The following is an 11,234-nucleotide window of genomic DNA, read 5'->3' as shown; positions in this document are numbered from 1 at the left end:
GTACTTATAAACGCCAGTACTTATAAACGTAAGAACCACTGACGGGCCGTGAGGTAGGGGTAAACTTTTGAATGGGAAGGATTTGTGCAACGCCACTTGGCAGAAAGGTGGTCCAGAATGTTTGCCGGAGCATGGGCTACTTTAAATTTGGCGGCACAGCCTTTATTGTTATTTTGCAGAGGAACGACGGGGGCGAAGCAGATTTTTTGCGGGGGCGAAGCAGAACGGGGCGGGGGCGAAGCAGAACGGCGGGGGCGAAGAGGAAGGAGTTTCATGGGGGTGCATGTATATCTGTTGTTCCAGAAACAATTTCCGGACACTTAACTTAGACAGTATCCTGCTAATGTGTGATTTTGATGGTCTAAAACTCTGGTAGCTGACTTTTGACAACTTTTGTCTTACATTTTCCTGATTCTTATGTATAAAAAGTAGTGACCTCATCACTATCCTTTGCTGTACAGGCAGATACTACGGTGACAAGGCAGTATCCAATCGGCCAAGCTTCAATAGAAGTTCAACATTGAGGGTAGCGCTTGTAGTCAACACATAAATTGGAGAAAAAAAACTGAACAAGAAAGTACGGTGAAAAAAAACTTTGTGTGTGTGTGTGTGTGTGTGTGTGTGTTTGTGTGTGTGTTATCCTGTATTGTGAATTATGAGTGTGACATCGCCCAGCTTTTCCTTGTAGCGTTACATTAATGTTAATGTGATATCAAAAATTTCAGGCAGTCGTTATGATCATCATGCGTTAACTACTACCCGGAGGTTTAAAATCTCAGATTCCATGTTTCCTTTGGTATCATATATTAGATAAAGGTTAAGTGACACTTGTTTGTGCACAGTAAGGCTTATTAAGAAAAAATAATAAACCCCAATGAACTCTGGGCCTCATGAGTATTTCATAAGTTTTCCCCATATTTCTAAAAGGGGGAATGGCGAAGTACATGCACGCCATCTGTTAGTATTGAGAACAACTGCAGTAGCAGACGTCAGACCCACAGTTTTAGACTACTGGTACTAACATGGTCACTGACTGTAATGGGGAGCAAACTTAAGCCAGTTAGTAAACAATCTATCATACTGATCTATAGAACTGTAAGTTGGTATAATAAGGTAAAAGTAATACTAGAAAGGCCAATATTTGCTTTGGAGCAAATATAGCGATGGGTTCACCACATTTTACCACATGGCAGGGAAAGAATGAGAAACACAAGGGAAAACAATGATTTACATTGATATAACTATAATATGAAGTAACATACAACTAAAACAACAGTTGGATAGCTATTCCCTACTTTATTGGTTAGGATTTTTAATTGCATAATGCAAACTGTTGATTTTCAAAATAAAAAAAAACGTTCATGCCCCGCATTCCAATGCTGGAGCAGAAAAGCTTGAAATACCTACCAAAACACTTGAATAAAGACATACTGTCAGTATGGAAATGCTCTGTGCAGGTGTTAATCAAGTTAAATCCCAACAGCCAATCAGCAAGAAATGCTCTGTGCAGGTGGAAATGCTCTGTGCAGGTGTTAATCAAGTTAAATCCCAACAGCCAATCAGCAAGAAGTATAGAGGAAAGCTGCATGTCTATTGGTTGATGCCCTGCATTCCATTGTGATGACTCATGCCCAGACGTGGTAAACACGGCACACTGACACAGTAATACATTTGCTATAACACAGCCAAAAAACTAAAATAAAACCATTCTAAAAGCCTGTATCACAAAAATTAAAAAAAACGCCTAGGGGTATTTGCCCACGGTACCTCCATTCCAAATTTCAGGACCTTAGTCCCTAAAATGAAGAAGCTGAATCCATTTAAAAAATGGCAGGAGAAGGAGGAGAAGGAGAAGAAACATCAGAAAAAGCAATATGGTTTCACCACACCACTTCGTGGTGTGGTGAACCCATAATAAGAACTACAATTGGTACATGGTAGAAGATGTGTCTTCAGAACGGATTATAGATAATTAACATGCGACTGGGAAAAACAGTAATGCTTACATTGCAAATCTAATCCCCTCAAAATTTCTTCTACAGAATTTGAAGGTTCTGTGGTCTACACATTGAGACGCCGTGGCAAAATATTCTACGCTTTTAAATATATAGTTCAAATGTAAAGTTCCGAATTGTCTCATTGATATTCAGTCTTGCCTGGGGATGTTGCAAGTGACCGGCCAGGTCATCTACAAGTACAATAGTCGGAGAGTAGTTACCCGAGTTAATTGACTTGGTATAATTTATACATGCGCGCTTGGTTTGTTTACTTATTGGGATCTGAGAGCCGTCCAAACTGTCGGCTGGGACGAATTTGTCTTCGTCTGAAACCATACAAGGCCTTATTTACCTTTACTAACTATCGTTACGGTGGAGAATGACGTCGGAGAAGCTCCCTTACGGTCACCTCATGCCGGAGAGAAGCACCCGCCGGGAACGCACGGGCGGCCCGCTCGGATCGCTCGTAGGTGTTCTCGGCGCCGCCGCGGTGTTTGTTTCCGCCGTGGTGCTGGCCGTGATCGTGCAGAACATCGGGCATGAGATGGGGAATCTCCGGGCCAAGGTGGAGAGGGACCACGACGAGATGGCTAAACTACAAGTCCAGGCTCAGAGAGACCACGACGACCTGGCTAAACTGCAAGCCCAGGCTCAGAAAGACCACGACGACATGGCTAAACTGCAAGAAAAGGCCGAGAAAAGCGACGCAGAGATAATCAAGCTCCAAGCCCAGGCACAGAAAGACCACGACGAGATTGGTAAACTACAAGCCCAGGGGCAGAAAGACCACGACGAGATGGCTAAACTGCAAGAAAAGGTGGCCACCCTCGCGACAAAGGCCGAGACAAGCGACGCAGAGATAATCAAGCTCCAAGCCCAGGCTCAGAAAGACCACGACGAGATTGGTAAACTGCAAGCCCAGGCTCAGAAAGACCACGACGAGATTGGTAAACTGCAAGCCCAGGCTCAGAGAGACCACGACGACATGGCCAAACTCCAAGCTCGGGCCGAGAAAGACCAAGAGGAGGTCCTGTCTCTGAGGGAGAGGATCGTCGTGCTGGAAACACAGGTCCGAGGCGCGACTTTCCTGCCAAACTACGCTGAACAACAACAAATGTCCCATGTAAGTAGTCACATTTACCGCACTGAGAGATAGTGCTATAGGCATATATACTGATATACAGTTACGACACGACGTTTGTATCTTTTATACTGACAGTATTCCTACCACAGTTCTTGTCATTCCCATCAGTTCTACTACCACGTTCAAAGATTCTTCAATGCCTTTTTTGCCAACGTAGCTTGCGTTTTCGCGAATTCGTTTTGTTTTCCAATATTTTGTTCACTAAACCTCAGCTAGTACAGCGGTAAACATGACGTACTGACTTGTGGTATTCCTTCCTACTGGACCGGTTCTGTGCAGAGCCCTGAGGGAGGACAGTCTGGGCACGTCGGCGAGGCTGACACCGGGGGACAGAACAACAACGCCACGGTGGGAGGACTTGCGCACAGGCGCTCCAAGAGAGATTCGCCCAACTGGGTCAGACTCCCGTCTGGATCAGGTAGAGTACATTTATTTTCAGGCGTACTCTGTTTCATCTCCAAGCAGATCTTTACTTTGGTGGCTGAGCAAAGACAGAATGAAATTGGCCATTTGCCAGACTGTTATCATTTCGCCACCAAAAGATCTACTCTGTTCTCTCTAACCTAAAGAATGTGTCTGGGTTTCTACACACGAACTAATAATTTGATTTTGATTCTATTGAAATTGCAACAATGCAATACACGCGAAACAGAGGCAGCTGTTGCTGGTGTTGTGTCCCGCACATAGAAACGAATGCTGGACAGACAATACTCATTTTCACTTGAGTCTAGTGGGGAACGTCGTGTAAAGTGCCTTTCCCAAGGACTCGAACCAGGGACCTCTTGATTCCTAGTCGCGCACGCTGCCGTTGCGCCACACGACCCACAATGTACAGATTTTAAGTTTATATTTGTCAAAATATAGAATATGTTGCCTAACCGTGTTTCAGCTAGATCTACTACAAGATAAGATTGAATCAGACCCCAGTCTAACTCCGCTCCTTGACAGGTTGTGAGAACCAGCCGGGACGGGATGGGCGGGACGGACGGGACGGAATGGCGGGAGCACCCGGGCTGAAGGTGCGCTGAAACGTCCCGGAGTCATCACTCATTTGTTTCAAATTGTTGTTAAAATCAAACTTGTCTGTCTTGAGATTACTGATGTGTTCTATTCGTCTATAAGAAAAGACTTTCTTGAAATTTCTTCTTTATATGAATAAATAGTACACATGTGGTAGTACGTGTACTATACGATATAGTAGGCATCCTTCCCTCTCGAAAGATGAAGTAATTGCTGACTAATTTATAAGATATAATTATAAATGAATAAATAAGTGTCCAAAATGAAACTTGAACTTCATTTGATGGCGCAATGTGTTGTCAATAGTTGACCATGAAGATGTGATTATGTTTGATCTGATTTTTACAGGGTGAGTCTGGACAGAAAGGAGACATTGGACTGCAAGGTCATCAAGGGGCCAAAGGCCAGAAAGGCGCACAAGGGACAAACGGATTAGGTGAGTATATTGTGCGCTTAGATCTGTTCAAGGATGTTATAGTTAAAGAATACGTACCACCGTGCTATAGATTATCGATAGATCTGGTATACTTCACTGTCAATATGATTTTCATTTGATTCTGGCAATAGAATGGTAGAAAACTTCATTATCACTTACCTAATTGTTATGCTTAACAGGAGGCGCTGTTTATGTCCGCTGGGGAAGGAAGACTTGTCCCTCTGGAGCAACAACTGTCTACTCTGGTAAGGTCTTCTTAGTCATATTTCGACAGAGAATATACTATGGAGCTCGAGATTACATGCTGTATATATATATTCCAGGAAAACTGCATTTTAATTAGAATGTGCACTACATATTCATGGCAACAGTGCCTCCAACCATCAGAGGATGAAGCATACCGACCACGGCTAGCACCCGGCTTTAATGTTCCACTCAACCGAACGAGAGGCAATAAAAGAATATCGGCTGTGCAGAAATTTTAATTTCTAAAATGTTTCATATTTATCAATGTGTATTCGTTGATTTTAAGCTAAAAGGGGATTTTAAACTACATTGTACAGAACAATTCTGTAATGATATTTTTTCCTCTGATGATATTATTTTTGTACATATCAACCCAATTCATGCTATTTCTATTATACCTTAGACCTTACCTTAGATCCTCCCGCTTTAGGTGCTTTATCATACCATATAATAGTAATACTGTCTGAATTGGGTGGATATGTACAATACAAATATCATCACAGTATTAAGGGAGCAAAAATTGTCATTACGGAATTGTAATAAATAGGTTCAAGTACAACGTTATAACTTATATACTTGATATGTAATGTACAAAAATGTAGGATGGATTGTTTTCCTTCGATAATACTGTGCTGTATTCTTGTCTACAGAGTGTGATGATTGTTTGATCTGTGTGTTTCCATTCAGGTGTTGCAGGAGGTGAATGGTACGACCACCCCGGCGGCGGGACCAACTACCAGTGTCTGCCGACCGACCCACAGTGGGGACGGTACCAAGATGGAGTCAACGAGTTCAGGGCTTTCATGTTTGGCGCTGAGTACCAGTTGGGCACAAACGTCCCGTTCGGCTCCACCTCCCTTCACAATCACAACGTCCCGTGTGCGGTCTGCTACGTCCCAACCCGGGGCAGTAAGTTAATGATCCCCGCCCGTAACACCTGTTATAGCGGCTGGACCCGCGAGTACCATGGCTACCTCATGGCTGAACGCCACAACCACGCCGGCTCTAAAGAGTTCGTCTGCGTGGATGAACAGCCAGAGGTGATGCAGGGCGGACACGCCAACCAGGACGGAGCGCTGTTCTACCCCGTGGAAGCCCGCTGTGGGTCCCTGCCGTGTCCCCACTACGTGGAAGGAAGGGAACTCACCTGTGTCGTCTGCACCAAGTGAACTCTGTATTCGTCACACTAGCTCCATGTATATCTATTGTTCCATGTGTACTTCTATGTTGTTTGTTATGTATAGTTGATGGTGTTGAATTTTATGTGTTAGATTTGGCGTTCCTGGTTGTGTTAACAGAGGTCAACATTTTCATCTGCAGACTAGGGTTTTAAACAAAGAATTTATCGAGACCGCACACCCCTCTGTGCGAGAGGTCAGCTTCGTAGACAAGACCGACACACGCCAAAGGTGAATGGTAGCGACCACTTTGGCGCTCAAAGGGGTGTTCTGGGGCCACCAAAAGGCACAATTTTCACGCTCGAAAACACATATACAACTAGAGTTCCACGATCTCATACCTTCGCCAAATGATGTTAGCTTTTATGATTAAGAAATTATATCTTAATCCCCCTAATTATGCAAATAGGATCCTCAATTGCATGAATTATATCTGTTGATCAAATTCTCCACCAAAAGACAGTCTTATCTTAACAAAGAATGCCATGATGACATTTTCTCATAAATTATGCAAATGAGGTCCTTATTTGAATAAGTTATGTTTAATTATGTTCACCTTAACTTAACTTTCAAACACCCCAAGTATAAAATTCCAGGCAGTTACCACTATGCAATTATAATATTTTCTCATTAATTATGCAAATTAAGTCTTCATTTGCATGATCGATATCTGCCTGTGTTTCTCTCATTCTTAATAACATATGTCACAAGCTTGAACTTCCTATTATGGAATGCAGCTGATAAATAGAATTTCCTCATTAATTATGCAAATTACATCCATATTTGCATAATTGTAATATCATTATGTCAAGCATCACTCAAGCTACCTACATACCAAAAATCACGATGATCCATCAATCGGTTCTTGAGTTATCCCCCTTTAAACATTTGTCCATTAAACCCCCCTGCAGTTCTAGAGCAAGCCGCTAGGGGGCTCAAACTCATGTCACTTTATTCCTAGCACAAGAGCTATCTACCAACTAAATTTCGTCCCCCTAGCATGTCTGGATCATGAGATATCAAAACCGGAAGTTCTGCTGCAGTACCATGACAAGCCGCCAGGTGGCCCAAAATCTAATCATTTTGAGGTCTCATCAAGACCTACCCACCTACCAAGTATCAAGACAATCCATCAAGACCTTCTCAAGTTATCGTGTTGACAGACACACACACACACACACACACACATACACGAACGCCCCTGAAAACATAACCTTCTTGGCGAAGGTAATAAAAACAAAAGAACGTGCATCATCTGCAGCCCAATAGCAAAACATATACCGAGTCCCAAAAGAATCCGTCCACCCAAACGCGAGAAACAGCTGCGAACATGAAAATCTAAATCTCTCACAAAACCCTTCCTCGGAAGGACGTCTTCAATAGAAGTTCATAACTTTGAGGGTAGCGCTTGTAGTCAACACAGAAGTGCAGGCTATAAATTTGGAAAAAAAAACTGAACAAGAAAGTACGGTGAAAAAAATAGAAAGGTGTGTGTGTTTGTATGTGTACGTGTGTGTGTGTGTGTGTGTGTGTGTGTGTGTTATCCTGTATTGTGGATTATGACTGTGACGTCGCCCAGCTTTTCCTAGTAGCACATTGATGTTCATGTGATATCCAAAATTTTAGACAGTCGTTATGATCATCATGCGTTGTATATTTCCTGGAGGTTTAAAATCTCAGATTCCTTGTTTCCTTTGCTATCATATATTAGATAAAGATTAGGTACCACTTGTTTGTGCACAGCAAGCCGTCTTAAGCAAAAATAATAAACCCCCATGAACTCTGGGCCTCATGAGTATTTCATAAGTTTTACCCATATTTCTAAAAGGGGGAATGGCGAAGTACATGCACGCCATCTGTCAGTATTGAGAACAACTGCAGTGGCAGACGTCAGACCCACAGGTTTAGACAACTGGTACTAATGATGAGTAACATGGTCACTGACTGTAATGAGGAGCAAACTTAAGTCAGTTAGTAAACAATCTATCATACAGATCTATAGATACGAACTGTAAGTTGGTATAATATGGTAAAAGTAATATAAGAACTACAATTGGTACATGGTAGAAGATGTGTCTTCAGAACGGATTATAGATAATTAACATGCGACTGGGAAAAACAGTGATGCTTACATCGCATATCTTATCCCCTCAAAATTTCTTGTACAGAATTTGAAGGTTCTGTGGTCTACACATTGAGACGCCGTGGCAAAATATTCTACGCTTTTAGATATATAGTTCAAATGTTAAGTTCCAAATTGCCTCATTGATATTCAGTCTTGCCTGGGGATGTTGCAAGTGACCGGCCAGGTCATCTACAAGCACAATAGTCGGAGAGTAGTTATCCGAGTTAATTGACTTGGTATAATTTATACATGCGCACATGGTTTGTTTACTCATTGGGATCAAAGCCGTCCAAACTGTCGGTTGGGACGATTTTTGTCTCCGTCTTGAACCACACTAGGCCTTATTTACCTTTACTAACTATCGTTACGGTGGAGAATGACGTCGGAGAAGCTCCCTTACGGTCACCTCATGCCGGAGAGGAGCACCCGCCGGGAACGCACGGGCGGCCCGCTCGGATCGCTCGTAGGTGTTCTCGGCGCCGCCGCGGTGTTTGTTTCCGCCGTGGTGCTGGCCGTGATCGTGCAGAACATCGGTCATGAGATGGGGAATCTCCGGGCCAATGTGGAGAGGGACCACGACGAGATGGCTAAACTGCAAGAAAAGGTAATCTCCCTTGCGACAAACGAAGAGAAAAGCGACGCAGAGATAATCAAGCTCCAAGCCCAGGCTCAGAGAGACCACGACGACATGGCTAAACTGCAAGAAAAGGTGACCATCCTAGTTGCTAGGGCCGAGAGAGACCACGACGAGATGGCGAAACTCCAAGCTCGGGCCGAGAAAGACCAAGAGGAGGTCCTGTCTCTGAGGGAGAGGATTGTCGTGCTGGAAACACAGGTCCGAGGCGCGACTTTCCCACCAAACTACGCCGAACAACAACAAATGTCCCATGTAAGTAGTCACATTTACCGCACTGAGAGATAGTGCTATAGGCATATATAATATACAGTTACGACACGACCTTTGTATCTTTTATACTGACAGTATTCCTACCACAGTTCTTGTCATTCCCATCAGTTCTACTACCACGTTCAAAGATTCTTCAATGCCTTTTTTGCCAACGTAGCTTGCGTTTTCGCGAATTCGTTTTGTTTTCCAATATTTTGTCTACTAAACCTCAGCTAGTACAGCGGTAAACATGACGTACTGACTTGTGGTATTCCTTCCTGCTGGACCGGTTCTGTGCAGAGCCCTGAGGGAGGACAGTCTGGGCACGGCGGCGAGGCTGACACCGGGGGACAGAACAACAACGCCACGGTGGGAGGACTTGCGCACAGGCGCTCCAAGAGAGATTCGCCTAACTGGGTTCGACTCCCGTCTGGGTCAGGTAGAGTACATTTAGTATAAGGCATACTCTGTTTCATCTCCAAGCAGATCTTTGCTTTGGTGGTTGTGCAAAGACAGAATGAAATTGGCCATTTGCCAGACAGTTACAATTTCGCCACCAATTTTCGTCTGCTTGGAAAATCTACTCTATTCTCTCTGACCCAAAGAATGTGTCTGGGTTTCTACACATGAACTAATAAAATATAATTGATCTGTAGAACAATTCCGATGTATATAATTCAGAAAAGAATTGTACTCTTATAATGTGCACTATTGCCTAAATTATCTCAGTAGCAATTCAAAGCACGCAGCTATCCACCATTTCCTTTAGTAAGGTAATAAAATCCACATACACGTTTCAATGTACAGATTTTAAGTTTGTACTTGCCAAAATATAGAATATGTTGCCTAACCGTGTTTCTTCTAGATCTACTACAAGATAAGATTGAATTAGGCCCCATTCTAACCCCGCTCCTTGACAGGTTGTTGTGAGAACCAGCCGGGACGGGACGGACGGGACGGACGGGACGGAATGGCGGGAGCACCCGGGCTGAAGGTGCGCTGAAACGTCCCGGAGTCATCACTGATTTGTTTCAAATTGTTGTTAAAATCAAACTTGTCTGTCTTGAGATTACTGATGTGTTCTATTCGTCTATAAGAAAAAGACGACTTTCTTGAAATTTCTTCTTTACATGAATAAATAGTACACATGTGGTAGTACGTGTACTATACGGTATAGTAGACATCCTTCCCTTTCGAAAGATGAAGTAATTGCTGACTAATTTATAAGATATAATTATAAATGAATAAATAAGTGTCCAAAATGAAACTTGAACTTCATTTGATGGCGCAATGCGTTGTCAATAGTTGACCATTAAATGTGATTATGTTTGATCTGATTTTTACAGGGTGAGCCTGGACAGAAAGGAGACACTGGACTGCAAGGTCATCAAGGGGCCAAAGGTCAGAAAGGCGCACAAGGGACAAACGGATTAGGTGAGTATGTTGTGCGCTTAGATCTGTTCAAGGATGTTATAGTTACAATATATACGTACCACCGTGCTATAAACACATCAATAGATGTGGTATACTCCACTGTCAATATGATCTTTATTTGATTTTGGCAATAAAATGGTAGAGAACTTCATTATCACTTACCTAATTGTTATGCTTAACAGGTGGCGCTGTTTATGTCCGCTGGGGCAGGAAGACTTGTCCCTCTGGAGCAACAACTGTCTACTCTGGTAAGGTCTTCTTAGTCATATTTCGACAGAGAATATGCTATGGGGCTCGAGATTACATGTTCTATATCCCAGGAAAACTGCATTTTAAGTAGAATGTGCACTACATATTCATGTCAACAGTGCCTCCAAGAATCAGAGGATGAAGCATACCGACCACGGCTAGCAGCCGGCTTTAATGCTCCACTCAACCGAACCGAGAGGCAATAATAGGTGTAAAAGAATTTTGGCTGTGCAGAAATTTTAATTTCTAAAGTGTTCCATATTTATCAATGTGTATTCGTTGATTTTAAGCTATAAGGGGAGTTTAAACTAAATTGTACAGAACAATTACGTAATGATAATTTTTCCTCCCTTAATGCTCTGATATATTATTTTTGTACATATCAATCCAATTCAGGCTATTTCTATTATACCTTAGACCTTATCTTAGATCCTACCTCTTTAGGTGCTTTATCATACCATAATAGTAATACGGATTGATATGTACAAATATCATCAGAGCATTTAGGGAGAAAAAAAT

General features: G+C 42.7%; 2 protein-coding genes across 2 annotated transcripts; both read left to right on the top strand.

The window, feature by feature from the left end:
• The first annotated feature begins 2,312 nt into the window (after positions 1 to 2,312).
• On the top strand, positions 2,313 to 6,050 carry LOC109485355 (collagen alpha-2(IV) chain-like). The gene is made up of 7 exons (XM_019788913.1): positions 2,313 to 2,562; positions 2,752 to 3,120; positions 3,421 to 3,589; positions 4,090 to 4,160; positions 4,510 to 4,597; positions 4,777 to 4,842; positions 5,531 to 6,050. Exons 1-7 carry the CDS (start codon positions 2,377 to 2,379, stop codon positions 6,010 to 6,012), a joined length of 1,431 nt encoding a protein of 476 aa, XP_019644472.1. The 5' UTR covers positions 2,313 to 2,376; the 3' UTR covers positions 6,013 to 6,050.
• A 2,431-nt stretch (positions 6,051 to 8,481) lies between these two features.
• LOC109485354 (collagen alpha-1(XXIII) chain-like) lies at positions 8,482 to 10,806 on the top strand. Its single transcript, XM_019788912.1, has 5 exons — positions 8,482 to 9,035; positions 9,333 to 9,471; positions 9,953 to 10,026; positions 10,379 to 10,466; positions 10,649 to 10,806. Exons 1-5 carry the CDS (start codon positions 8,523 to 8,525, stop codon positions 10,804 to 10,806), a joined length of 972 nt encoding a protein of 323 aa, XP_019644471.1. The 5' UTR covers positions 8,482 to 8,522.
• Positions 10,807 to 11,234: the final 428 nt, after the last annotated feature.

Source organism: Branchiostoma belcheri, unplaced genomic scaffold (assembly GCF_001625305.1).
Source record: "Branchiostoma belcheri isolate BF01 breed outbred unplaced genomic scaffold, Haploidv18h27 scaffold746, whole genome shotgun sequence".
NCBI classification, from domain to species: domain Eukaryota; kingdom Metazoa; phylum Chordata; class Leptocardii; order Amphioxiformes; family Branchiostomatidae; genus Branchiostoma; species Branchiostoma belcheri.
The sequence above is the reverse complement of the archived record's forward strand: the minus strand, read 5'-3'. Positions and strand labels throughout refer to the sequence as shown.

Bases quoted from the DNA above. Each gene is read 5' to 3' on its own strand.
- LOC109485355 (XM_019788913.1), top strand. From the start codon at position 2,377: ATGACGTCGGAGAAGCTCCCTTACGGTCACCTCATGCCGGAGAGAAGC. The intron at 4,598-4,776 runs GTGAGTATATTG...TATGCTTAACAG, and splicing joins ACAAGGGACAAACGGATTAG to GAGGCGCTGTTTATGTCCGC. The intron at 4,843-5,530 runs GTAAGGTCTTCT...GTTTCCATTCAG, and splicing joins AGCAACAACTGTCTACTCTG to GTGTTGCAGGAGGTGAATGG.
- LOC109485354 (XM_019788912.1), top strand. From the start codon at position 8,523: ATGACGTCGGAGAAGCTCCCTTACGGTCACCTCATGCCGGAGAGGAGC. The intron at 9,036-9,332 runs GTAAGTAGTCAC...GGTTCTGTGCAG, and splicing joins AACAACAACAAATGTCCCAT to AGCCCTGAGGGAGGACAGTC. The intron at 10,027-10,378 runs GTGCGCTGAAAC...TGATTTTTACAG, and splicing joins CGGGAGCACCCGGGCTGAAG to GGTGAGCCTGGACAGAAAGG.